Below are 13,457 nucleotides of genomic sequence, written 5' to 3'. Positions count from 1 at the left end.
GAGTCTTCGATTCATATCCTCTCTGCCTTATCACATATTTATTTTTTGAAACTTTGAATGCTCATATTTCTAGTAGCGGCTGCTAATCCTTACAAAGGGAAGAGCTAATGATGCTGTATAACTGCTCCATGCGTCCGTTGCTCCCCATCTTCCGCCGTCGATTCTCCATCGGAAGGGCCAAGTGTTCCCTGGAGAACGGAGAGATGGACGGTTACCACGCATAGTGTACACTCGAGTACAACGAAAGATTGTACGCACACGGTACACAAACGCTGCGAAGCTTCCCGGCAACAACATAAACTTGGACCGAATTTAAGCACGAAACCAAAATTAAAAAATGAAACTGAACCAAGAAAAAATGAAAAAAGTAGACGAAAGGAAGGGGAAAAGGTGATTTATCCGCCTACACGGCTCTGGCCGACTGGCTCCACTTCCGATTCCCTGGGCCGTGGGGTCGTGGCAGACCAAAAACGACACGCTATTAGAGCTTGAGAGAGACTGGGTTAGAGCGAGAGAGAAAGAGTGTCAGATAGAGATAGAGACGGAGCCGTGGCCCGTGGAGGTGGTGGGGCCACGCAGGGCCAGCCGGCCAGGCCGAGGCCTGCGCGCTCCGTCCTTCGGCTATTTAAGCGGCCGCTCGGTGCCTTCTGGATGCCACATTCACTCGCCCGCTCCTGTCACTCACCAAGAACCCAGAGAAAGAGAGGGAGGGAGGGGAGGAGCTCAGCTCTTTCGTTTCTTCCTCCTCCGTCTCGTCGGCTCCAGCCATCACACATTTCCTCTCCCGTCTCTGTTATCTGTCCGTGGAGAGCTAGATTTGGCAACCAGCGCGAGCGAGCACCGTCCCCGCCGTCGAAAGCTCGCCACCGACGAACCGACCATGGTCTCGGCCGAAACCATCCGCACGGCCATCGGCGTCATCGGTGAGTCTCCGTTCATGTGCTCTGATGAACATCTGCATGAACGATGCACAAATCGCCTGCGGCACGTTCGCATCTATCCGAAATGGTAGCTGTACTGTGTCCGTGCGGTGTGGAGCCTGATGCCGGCTGCAGACGCCAGTGGCCGCCCCATGTCATGTGAGGGTGCCGGCATCTTTTCTTGCAACTTCCCTTTCCTCACATCCTCCTCCTGATTTCCCTTCTTCTTCATATCTCTGGTCTTTTTTCTCCTTTGGTGTGCCCAAAGCCGTTACAGATATATCTTCGTCATCACAATATCTTGGCTTCAAGTCAACTCCCTCTTTAACTTGGAGCTGCAGACATTAATACGAGTAGCTAGTTTGGTCCAAACAAAATTGGAATAAATACTGACATGTTTTGAAATTAACCTTGTGGATATGCTGCAGGCAATGGTACCGCCCTTGTGCTCTTCCTCTCCCCAGTGTAAGAAAGAGATTCCGTTCCTTGCTGTCGTCACTGCTCATCTATCACCAAATGGCAATTAATCTCACAAACAAAACAAAACAAACAGGCCGACGTTCTACCGCATCTGGAAGAAGCGCGCGGTGGAGCAGTACTCGGCGATCCCGTACGTGGCGACGCTGCTCAACTGCATGATGTGGGTGCTGTACGGCCTCCCCGTGGTGCACCCGCACAGCATGCTCGTCATCACCATCAACGGCACCGGCATGGCGATCCAGCTCACCTACGTCACGCTCTTCCTCCTCTACTCGACGGGGGCCGCCCGCCGCAAGGTCATGCTCCTGCTCGCCGCCGAGGTCGCCTTCGTCGGCGCCGTCGCCGCGCTCGTGCTGACCCTCGCGCACACGCACGAGCGCCGCTCCATGATCGTCGGCGTCCTCTGCGTCCTCTTCGGGACCGGCATGTATGCCGCGCCGCTCGCCGTCATGGTACGTGCCTACGGCATGTGACCGGTGTGGTTTTAATTTCGAGTGATTATTTAATTGTTTGTTCTTGCCACTTCGCTAGTACTGTGTGGCGCTGTAGGTGGCTGTCTTCACCACCTGCTGGCTGATTAAATTACTGGGGCTGGAATGAGAATCTAGCAATAGGAAAAGAAGGGGGGGTCATTATTTTAGGTTTAGTTTGATTGAGCACGCAGCGTTGTTGGAGAATAAAATAAAGGAACCACACACGTACACATGCATGAGTAACCCTGTCGTTTCCCGTGACTGTCCGGTTCAAATAGTAGATGAAGTGTGTTCTTCTTCACTTTTGCTACTAGTATCAAGTATCAACCAGGTGTAGGATTTGGTACAAGACTTTTCCTCTGATTGTTTTGAAACGTAGTGCTCTGTTTATTGGCTTGTGTTCATGCACACCACACATGCCATGCTGTTGCAAAAGTTGTTCAGTTCTTTTCACATGCTGTGATTTTTGTCCTATAATATTTTTGTTGTCCTTCTAATGTGTCCTTTTATTCCCGTGTGTCTTTTGTACCGTTCAGAAAATGGTGATCCAGACGAAGAGCGTGGAGTACATGCCCCTGTTCCTGTCTCTGGCCTCCCTGGTGAACGGCATCTGCTGGACTGCCTACGCGCTCATCAAATTCGACCTCTACATCACCGTAAGCATGCAACTACCAGAAACTTTTCCGTCCAGTTCGCTGATTCACCGTATCAGTAGAAAACAGCAGCACTAGTACTGCTAGAATTCATTTTTTTTTAAAAAAAAAGAAGTATTGGTAGGAATCGGTCAGCGACTATTTAAAGACCGTGACGGAATCAGCCTGTACTAGTAGGGAAAGCTAGCCATGTGCTCTGAGCATTAACAAACAGAGCAAGTTAACAAAATGGGGTTAGGGTTCGGTATCGTACTCTACTACTACTGTAAGACGTTAGCTGCCTGCCATGATGCCATCACCGTCGCAATAACACACCACACGCCGGATGCCCAGCCACATGGGCACGCAGGCCAGAAGCAGTCTTTCCCCTTGGAGGGCCTCCGACCTCTTCGGTCAGGCCATGCACAGTCGCCTCCCCCTTTCCCTGCCCTTGTGGCCGCGGCACATGCGTGGAGCATGTAACCACCCCGCGTACGGTTGCCCGCGCACAGTGTGAGAGGCAGTAGTAGTTCTGTGCGGCTAGGTAGGTAGGGCCGCGGCCCCTTTCTGCTCCTAAGAGCAGGGGTTGGCAACTTGTCATGGAGCCAGCCATGGACGACAGGGCCAAGTTGGTACCGGCGTCCAGTTCCACGCCCTTGGCTTTTGCTCCAAATGCACGCGACGACACCAAGGTTCGCACCTGTGACCCCGTGTTCTCTCCGGGGCTGGCCAGGCGCCCAGGCCAGGTCAGGCCACGCCGGCCGCGGCCGAGCCTGAAGCCCTGAACACAAGTACCCAACCCCGTGAGCTACCAATGATGGCCCCTCCCCCACACGCCTTGACCGCACCTGACCAGCAGAGACCCCGCAGCCCCCGGCGTAGATGCGTGCACGCTGCTCCTGACCGCCCGCGTCCGGCCATCCGCCCAGGAGGACACGGCGGGCGAGCCAGATAACCAGATCACATCGCCCCGGACAGCCTCGCTCACGCGCCGTCGCTGTCGCGGCACCAAATCCGGGTCCGATCCGCTGCTGTCACGGCGGGGGGGCCATCTCGCACCACGCGGCCGCGGGCGCGCGGGATGGCGGTGCGCGGCCAACGGACCTGGCGGCCGCGCGGGCTGTGAGACCGACGGGACCGACGGACGACGGTGCGGTGCTGCCGTCGGTTTCGCCGCCACCGGGACGGACGGGACCGACGCCTGGCCGCCTGGTTGCTTGAGCTCCCGGGCTTGTCGGTGTCCTGCCTCGCGGTCGTCGTGGATCATTGGTCGATGGCAACGCGCAACCGTGGCGTCGCGTGTCGCCATCGGAAAAACAACCGAACAGTGCCGATCGGTCCTCTCCTCAGAGAGGGTGGTGCCGTGCGTCATGAACACACGGGGCGAAGCACAGCAGCGTGCCCTTGCAAGTCGACGACAGCATGGCGTGGACGATGGGGCGCCGACGGGCGGGTGGTCCAGCCGCCCGTGTGCCACTAGTCCTACCACATACTCCGCCTCTAGCAACGTTACACGGCTACACTACACGAGCGTCGTCTGCCGTGTTCGATGCAGACGAGCCCACGAGTCAACCAGGTCTGGACGTAGCGGCCGAGCACTGCCACTGCATCGCGTCCTCGTCCATGCACCCAGTTATCCACTCCACAGCAGGTCGATGTTCCCAATGCATTCATCGCCGATATATGCATGCGCAAAAGCTGCACACAGGTAGATCGATCCCTGGACGGGCGCGTGTGTCCGTTCTATCTTCAGTATCTGACGGCTGCGGCACGGTACCCAACGAACGTGGCAGCCGCACTACACGACGCCGTCCCTTATCCATATCCCGTAGGACATGGCCAAGTCCTACAGGCTACGTACACTACAGTCTCCTATGCCCCTTAGATCAGGCTACTGCACTTGTAATTGTACTCTCCTGCGGTCCTGCCATTGCTTCTTGGGTTCTTTTATTGGGCACGTACCTAACTCGCCTTCACAACATCAGTCCTACAAATCCACGGTTAGAAAGCATCATTCTTACTAATCAGGTTTCGAAACTTTCGATTATACATTCATGCACGAATCGACAGGTAATGTACTGACGGTGCTGTGTGCCTCTCTGTCCTTGTTGCCTCGCAGATCCCCAACGGCCTGGGCGTGCTCTTCGCGGTGGCGCAGCTGATCCTCTACGCCATCTACTACAAGTCGACGCAGGAGATCATCGAGGCGCGCAAGCGCAAGGCCGACCAGATCGCCATGACCGAGGTCGTCGTCGACGCCACCACCACCAGGGCCTCCAACACCACCGCCGGCTACTGATGACGGCGGAAAGACACCGGCGGCGGACAACCAAGCTACTACCGTCCTCCTCTCCTTCCCGAAGGGATGGATCGATGTGTCTGCGTATGCATCCTATGATAACGCTGCCGTCGCCGCCGCCGCCGCCGCCGCCGCCGCTCTGATTTTATATTTTGCTTACTACTAGTAACCTTGAAGGAAAACAAAAACAAGAGAACTGCAGAACGAGGGCTGCACTGCACTCCTGCGCTCACCTTCTATCATCATATAATATGATCATCTTCCGGTGCAGTGTTACAGCTGCTGTTAGTGGAGGGCCTTTGCTTGTTCTGATGACGCAGCCCATAGCTGCTCGATCGGTTTTCCAGTAATTTCAGTACTATTCTAATGCTCTGTTTTTTCCTTTCCTTTCCTTTTCTTTTCTTTTCTTTTCTCTTCTTTTGTTGCCCCTTCTGCCTTCCTCTCTTCTATGCTGTAAATGGGAGGATGGTACTGCTGAGGATTAAAAAAAAAGATTTCTGAAAAAAATATCATGCTGCTCCCCTGTCCTGCACTCAGTAAATTCCTGTGTTTGGTGCAAGCCAGTTGATTAGTAGTACTGCTTGCCTCAAGGTAGCGAAAAGGAAATGATGCACTCAGTAAATTCTAGACTTCTGGTAGTAAAAGATAACGGGTCAAAAAACAATTCTTAGGTATCGTCACTGACATCATTTCTGTTGGTTATTGCAACGACGTGATCGTGCATGGGTCATGTGGCGACGACTACATTGCCTAAGACCCAGCGAAATAACGGTAGCTTCCCTCATCCCCAAGTCAGTTTTTTTACAAGAGTAGCCATGCCCCGTTAGCAGTACTCTCTCGAGTCTTTAATTAGGATATGACCCTGGAACTTTGCTTGATTAGGAATTTAGAATATAACATGGGCCACATGAGCTTAATCAGTTGATTAGTGTTTCGTGTCAGGGTTTCTACATGCAACATTATTCCCCTGTTTTATGCCCAGTAATTTACGTTTTTGCTTACTAGTAACAAAAAGGTGAACAAGGGCTCTGCAGCACTGCTGCACTCGTCTTTATCATGTACGGACTGTACAGTACTATATTGTTCCGGGCTTGCCTGCTTGTTCCTAAGCAACCCCAGACCCCAGGCTGCTTGATTTTCCTGTCATTTTGGAAACTATTCTAATGCTCTGCTTTTAAATTTTATTTTATTTACCCCCTATTCTGCCTTCCTCTCTTTTATGTTGTATAAATCGGAGGATGGTGCTTGCTGTGGCTGAGCTTAGCTTAACCCAGAAAATAAAAAATGTATATGAGAAAAGGGAAAAAAAAATGATGTTTCCCTCTCCTGCACTCTGCAAATCCTCTGTTTTCTTTCTTCAAGGCAGCCGGCCCGGAATGATATCTTCCATTCTAAAGAGAGAAAGGATCAAAATCTGGTGCACACTAAGGCCTTGTTTGGGAGGAGGGGCTAAAATTTAGCCTTGGGCTAAACTTTAGCCCTCTCAAATGTTGAGGCTAAAGTTTAGCCCTTGGGGTGTTTGGGTAAGGGGCTAAAGTTTAGCACTTATGTTGACAAAAGACCTATTTACCCATGTTGGAGGAGTGAGAGGGAGGAGAGAGAGAGGGGCAAGGGGAGGAATTTTGGATAAGGGGACCACTTTTAGCCCCTTTAGTCCATTTTAGCACCTCTTGAGGGGCTAATGGATTATGGGGGGCTAAAATTTAGCCCCTCCATTTTAGCCTAGGTGTTTGGGAGCACTAGTGGCTAAAAGTGACTAAAATGGGGGTGCTAAAATTTAGCACCCCTCTCCCAAACACCCCCTAACCCGGCTAATACGAATTCAATGACGCGAGTACCGCATGGGTCGCAGTGGATTCCTTTCGAACATGTAAAACTTTGACCTTAACACCTCCAAAAAATTTGGATTGAAAATGGAAAAATCATATTTATAGTTTGTCCTAAACAGTAGTTTCATAGTAGTACTATTGAAAAAAGTGGGACAAGATTAGAGTATGACCTTTACAATATTGTCCATAACCAACTTGAACACTTTTTACTAGGATATGATGTAGGCCACATGAGCTTAATCATTTGACTACTATTTGACTATGTTATGACCATGTCTATGAGGTTAATCAACTGGAACACTTTTTGCCTACTAGGATATGACGTAGGCCACATGAGCTTAATCAGTCTACTACTATTTGACTATGGTATGACCGTGACTACATGAGCTTAATCAATTGGATTGGATGCTTGCATTTCCGTGTTACTTTAGTATTATTGTAATTCTCTGTCTTTTATATTTGTATTTTTCGTCTTCTCCTTCTCTATTGTAACCTGAAAGACGGTGCTGAGGATAATTCAGAACAAATGAAGATCCGTAAACAAAATGAATCTGTCTCATGTCCTTTGTGTTCAACACATTGACAGGGGATGACTTGCTGCAGACTCGTACATCAGTTGTATTCTTGTTGTTTTAGAGTCACGTTGTATTCATGTTGTGACCACCTGGTGAACGGTGGGTGAGAGCAACCCAGGTGAAACAGCGATGTTGGCCGCCCTGATTTCCAGGTCAAATTCGCAGGGAAACTGGTCACGCCCACACACACACTCCCCGATCGTGACATGGGCTTGCGACCTTGAGTCCAAGGCGAGCTTCACCAGTCAGTTTCAACCGCGGCACTATACTATTCGAATCGGATCGGACTGACCTTGACGACGAGATGAGCTTATTACAACCAATAATTGACGCCTCTTGGACGCTGCCGAGACACTTCTCTGTCCAGTAGTCACTGTCCGTGGTTCCGCCTGGTATACAAGGCAAGCGGAAACACTGCTCCGATCGCTCTGCTCGTGCTGCGCAGTTGGTCGGCTGATGGTGATGACTAGCACAAACATGGCGCGTCAAGAAACCGATGGCGGAGGGAGAACAGCCGTGTCAGGACGGGCCTTCACCGATCCGGCAACGCCGCAACCGTCCAGACAAAAGGGAACAGACAGGCGTGCTTGATCGACGCCGGCCAAAGACGAATTGGGATTTTCGTTCTGCTGCTAGAGTGATGAAGCGTCCATGGGCCATGGCTATGGTTTTCTGCGGCCAGTCATTTCTGCTGTGCCGAGAACGGATCTCGCTGGTTTTTCTTTGCCTGTCGCTTCGAATCTCGATGGTCGGGAACATGGTAGCGTATACACCAGTTAAGCATAGGGAGCAGAGGATGCCAGAGCTCGCCATGGCGACGGACCGATCTTGCTTGGAAACATACGGCTCTTGAGCATTCAGGTTGTCGATCTGCCGGTCCCCGACCCTGTTCTGCACGGCGCGTTGTGTTGTAGGACACCGGTGTATGTACTGCACTGAGCACGGTTGGTCTTTGCTGAAAGCTACCTAACGTGTTGGTGCAGTGTTCCCAATTGTCTACCAGACGGACAGACAGTGACTTCAGCAAGGCTCGAGAGCCACTGCTGCGTGAGTGACACTGTCCGTCTGCCTCGTCGTGACACCGCTGCACGGTGGTCGGCTGGTGGCGATGACTAGCGTAACATGGTGCATGTTCTCTCCGACCAACATCAAGATGTTTGACAGCCGTGCGCCCGTGCCAGGATCTCAGCTTTACGGATTTGGCAAGGCCACTGACTTCAGCACAGAAGAAACACAAGCGTACATACATGCATCTGGGGCGGGAAAGACGAATAGGCATTTTTTATAGTGCCAGCGAAATGAAGAAGTGAACATGGCTTTGGTTCGTCAACCAGGCTCGGGGTTTCTATCGTCACAGAAACCAGTCACTACATTTGTTTCCAAATATGATTCACGCAAAAAAACAATACAAAAAATAATACAAAACAAATCCAGGAGGTGCTTTACACTGGTGTGACAGTACCTTATCCTGCCGAGACATTTTTACCCTCTCCATTCATTTTTACATGAAGACGAATTTTGTTTCGTTAGGACAAATCTACAACAAACAATACGAGAGTACATAATACTACCACTTAGTGGTATATAGTATAGTGAAGATCTGACCGTTTATGTAAAACGTGAGATTCCAAATGGAATGATTTTGTAGACTCTATAATGATGTCATTTGTGTTCTTTTATCATGATGCTCTTATAATATCTATACTACTCATGTATACTACCCATACCGCATATGAAGTTTCCATTAGTATACAATTAATCTTGACCATTGGATATTTTTATACTAATCCTTTCCAAATATTAGTCCATAAAAAACTTAACAATGCATCCATCCAATTAACCAAGTGGCAGCAAGCACTTGAATCATGCGTGCACACTTGAGCCTACCCGGTCCCGGTGGCCAGGACGAACGGGGGACAAGATCGCCGGCCTACTACACGCGTGATGCTAAGCTTGCTGCGGCCAAGAATTTATTCTGCAATATATGTGGCGAGGTGACATGTACGCCGGCAGGCTCCCAGCACGCTTTGGCGTCGGATCAAGGGTGCGCATCAAGGAATGAATGGGGGCGAATTCTACACCGGTGGAGAAACCATTTTCGATCCTTGAATATATATCTCGGTCGTTTTTTGACCCGGAACTAATAGAGCTTTAGTTCCAGGTCAAATTCCCACCACCGACAGCCACCTTCGACGGGCTAGTAAAGCTAGAAGCATCTAGGGGAATCTGGCGGTGCATTTAGTCCCGGTTGGTAGCACACCGGTTTATGTTACCAACCGGGACTAAACACCCGGCCTATAAAATCCTCTTCTTCCTCCCCGAGCTCGAGCCACTCACACAGAGAGCACGGGCTCTCCTTCTCCATGGCAACTTGGCAAGCTTAGAGAGGTGCTGCTCGATTTTTTCATCAATTTTATGGGGATTTCACTCATCCAAAGTGTTGTAAAGGTTAGCTACTTCGTTATTATGCTTTGTTTTGTACTTTAGAGATAGAGAAAAATGAGTTTTTTAGAATGAGAGACAATGAAGAGGATTTATTTATTTATATATATATATTTGAGCTAGAATTTGATGGATAGATAGCTTGCTTGTTATATATGATTCATATTAGATAAAGAACTTGATCAATATTAGGTATGGAAAAAAATAGAGTAAATGTATTTTTAATATTTAGTCCATGCAATAAAATTGAGATAAATAAATAGTCCTTGCAATCAAATTGAGGTAAAAAATAGAGTAAATGTGTTTTTAATATTTAGTCTTTGCAATAAAATTAGGTAAATAAATAGTTTGCATGTTAAATTAGAGTGACATGAACCCACCCACTAGTCAACTTAATGCTAGAGTTGTGGAACAGGACAATAAAGATACACTAGAAACTACAAACGCTCCATAGTAGACTTCACGGAGTCAAGAATCCAAAAATAATGGTAGAACAGAACAACTTCGAGTCCACAAACTTTGGCTGAATATCATAATAGAATCTTGAAATAGTTTTCCAAATACCTTTCGGAGCCACATTCTCATAATAGAAGTATGGTGGCCCAATAGCCTGTTCAGGCAGAGATTTGTTCACTGACCTTGACCATCAGCTTTTGATGTTCGTTGATGGCTTGCATTATTTTCTCGAAGTGGCCAAAGCCAACAAGCTAGAGAAGAGATTCATATGTTGTCCATACTTCCAATGGAGTAACGAGAAGACTACTCTTCCTGGGGGACTCTTCACAGCCACTTGTTTAGATACGGTTTCATGCCTAACTATTTGGTTTGGACCAAGCACGACGAAAGAGGGGTTATAATGGAAGACGACAAAGAAGAGGGGGATGATAACAACATTCCGGACTGGGCTGCATGCCAAGCTTTTGCAAATACTACAATGAGCGAGACTGATGAAGGAGAGTTTGCAGAAAATAGCCCTATTGATGATCTTGGTCAGGTGCTATGGGATGCACAGAAAGACTGTGAAACTGAGAAGGAATCAAAAAAGTTACAGCGTATGATAGATGATCACAAAAAATTATTGTACCCAGATTGCAAGTAGGGAAATGCTGCAATGGAAGGTAAAAAATGATGTGTCCTATGAGGCATGGAAATTGTAAAGAATATGCTTCCCGAGAATAATGAATTGTTGTCCACAACAAAGAAAGCTAAACAGGTTGTTTCCCTCTAGATTGGAGGTTCAGAAGATACACGCAAGCCCTAATGATTGCATCATTTATTCTGGTGACAAATACGAGAAATTGGATGCTTGTCCTGTGTGCGAGGCGCTGCGGTATAAGATCAGGCGAGATGATCCTGGTGATGTTGAGGGGCAGCCTCTCAAGATAGAGTTCCCGCGAAGGTGATGTGGTATTTCTCTATAATACTATGTTTGATGCATTTGCTCATAAACAAGGTGAATGCTAAGTTGATGCGATGACACAAATAAGAACGTAAGCAAGATGACATGCTGAGACACCCCGCGGATGGGGCCCAGTGGAGATCAATTGATAGAGCATTCCTGAACTTTGAAAGTGATGCAAGGAACATAAGGTTTGGTTTAAATACTGATGGATTCAATCCATTCGGTGAGTTGTGTAGTGGTCATAGTACTTGGCCTGTGATCCTATGTAGGTTCAACCTTTCTCCTTGGTTGTGCATGCAGTGGAAGTTCATTAGGATGTCGGTGCTTATTCAAGGTCCAAAATAACCCTGCAACGACATTGACGTGTACCTAAGACCGTTGATTGATGCACTTTTACTGCTCTAGAAGGAAGAAGGTGTATATGTATGGGATGAGGATAAACAAGAGATCTTTGACCTACAAGCATTGTTGTTCATAACCATCAATGATTAGCCTGCATTGAGTAACCTTTTAGGATAGACAAACAAGGGATATCAGAGCTGTACCCACTGTTTAGATGACACAGACAACATCTATTTGAAACACTGTAGGAAGGTCGTGTGTATGGGTCATCGTCAATTTCTTCTTTCTAACCACCCGTTAAGAAAGAAAGGACTGCATTTCAAAGGGGCGCCAGACCATTGTAAAAAATCTGCACACCATAATGGAAAGCATGTATTTAAGATGATAAAGGATGTAAGGGTAGTTTTTGGAAAGGGTTTAGATAGCGAAATTATTACGAACGACGATAACGGACGTGCACCCATGTGAAAAAAGAAGTTTATATTTTGAGAGCTACCTTATTGGGAAATCCTAGAAGTCTGCAATGCAATAGACATGATGCACCTGAGGAAGAAAATCTTTGTGTGAACGTGTTAGGCTTCTTGGGTTGTTATGGGAACTCAAAAGATACATTGGAAGCATGACAGGACCTGAAACATATGAAGCACTACTTATGTCCTGCGAGTTATACTCTCACCAGGGAAGAGAAGGATAGCATGTTTGACTGCATGAATAGTATCAATGTTCTGTCTGGGTACTTCTCGAATATAAAGGAAATAATAAGTATGAAATAAAAGAACTTCACAAATCTAAAGGTCCATGACTGCCACATGTTGATGACCCAGTTGCTTCCGGTTGCACTAAGGGGTATTCTACCGGAGAATGTACGATTGGCTCTTGTAAAGCTACGCGCTTTTCTCAATGCGATTTCGCATAAGGCAATCAATCCAACCAAGCTACTAAACTATAGAATGATGTGGTACAATATCTTGTCAGCTTTGAGTTGGTATTTCCACCATCCTTCTTCAATATTATGACGCACCTCTTGGTTCACCTAGTCAAAGAGATTACAATTCTCGGTCCAGTATTTCTGCACAATATGTGGCCTTTCGAGAGGTTCATGTCAGTCTAAAAACTGTGTTCTTAATCGTGCCCATCTAGAAGGAAGCATCGCTAAGGGATATGGAATAGAGGAGGCCATTGAGTTTTGTGTTGATTTTATTGACTCAATTTACTCAATTGGGGTTCCAATATCATGCCACAAGGGGAGGCTATGGGGAAAGGGCACCCTTGGAAGGAAATCAAGTTTAAGCAATAATAGTGATTTGTTCCATAAAGCACACTTCATAGTTTTGCAGCAATCATCCTTTTTGGCTCCGTATATCGAGGAACACAAGCAGATCCTATTTCCCAATACCCAACAAAATTCGATGCCTCAATTATATGTCATCACATCGATACTTTTCCCTCTTGGTTGCATCAACACCTTATGGGTAACTCCACAATTCATGAACAACTCGCTTGGTTAGCTAGGGGACCTTCTAGCACAATCGAGAAATTGCAAGGTTACAAGATAAATGATTATACATTTTACACGAGAGTCCAAGACCACATCAACCAAAATAGTGGTGTCAGTATAGATGCCATAGACAACAATGGAAGCAAGGACTCGTATTATGGTTTCATAGGGGAGATCTGGGAACTCGAATACAGACTGCTGAACAGTCCTTTATTTTGTTGCCAATGGGTGGAGCTGACTGGAGGTGGCGTAATGAAAGATCAGTATGGAATGACAATAGTGGACCTGGACTGGATACAATGATAAACCATTTGTCCTTGCCATTGATGTGCATACAATAGTGGACCCAGACTGGATACAATGATAAACCATTCGTCCTTGCCATTGATGTGCATCAGGTTTTTTATGTGAAAGATATGTCTAGCAAACCCAAGAAAAATTCAGAAGATAAAGAAAAACCATGGGAGCCAAAATGACACATGGTTCTTCCAGGTAAAAGAAAAATCGTGAGAGTTGAGGACAAAACGGACCAGTCAGATGATTATGATCAGTTTGATGGCATGCC

General features: G+C 47.5%; 1 protein-coding gene across 1 annotated transcript; it reads left to right on the top strand.

Annotated features, from left to right (window-relative positions):
* Positions 1-662: 662 nt before the first annotated feature.
* LOC101765850 (bidirectional sugar transporter SWEET4) lies at positions 663-5,311 on the top strand. Its single transcript, XM_004952246.4, has 5 exons — positions 663-923; positions 1,349-1,385; positions 1,474-1,852; positions 2,410-2,529; positions 4,625-5,311. Exons 1-5 carry the CDS (start codon positions 881-883, stop codon positions 4,802-4,804), a joined length of 759 nt encoding a protein of 252 aa, XP_004952303.1. The 5' UTR covers positions 663-880; the 3' UTR covers positions 4,805-5,311.
* The last annotated feature ends 8,146 nt before the right edge of the window (positions 5,312-13,457 follow it).

Source organism: Setaria italica, chromosome I, assembly GCF_000263155.2.
Source record: "Setaria italica strain Yugu1 chromosome I, Setaria_italica_v2.0, whole genome shotgun sequence".
NCBI classification, from domain to species: Eukaryota; Viridiplantae; Streptophyta; class Magnoliopsida; order Poales; family Poaceae; genus Setaria; species Setaria italica.
Note: the sequence above shows the minus strand (reverse complement) of the source record. Positions and strands in the feature narration are given on the sequence as shown.

Coding starts and splice junctions, on each gene's coding strand:
- LOC101765850 (XM_004952246.4), top strand. CDS start 881: ATGGTCTCGGCCGAAACCATCCGCACGGCCATCGGCGTCATCG. Junction 1,386..1,473: donor GTGCTCTTCCTCTCCCCAGT/GTAAGAAAGAGA, acceptor CAAAACAAACAG/GCCGACGTTCTACCGCATCT. Junction 1,853..2,409: donor CCGCGCCGCTCGCCGTCATG/GTACGTGCCTAC, acceptor TGTACCGTTCAG/AAAATGGTGATCCAGACGAA.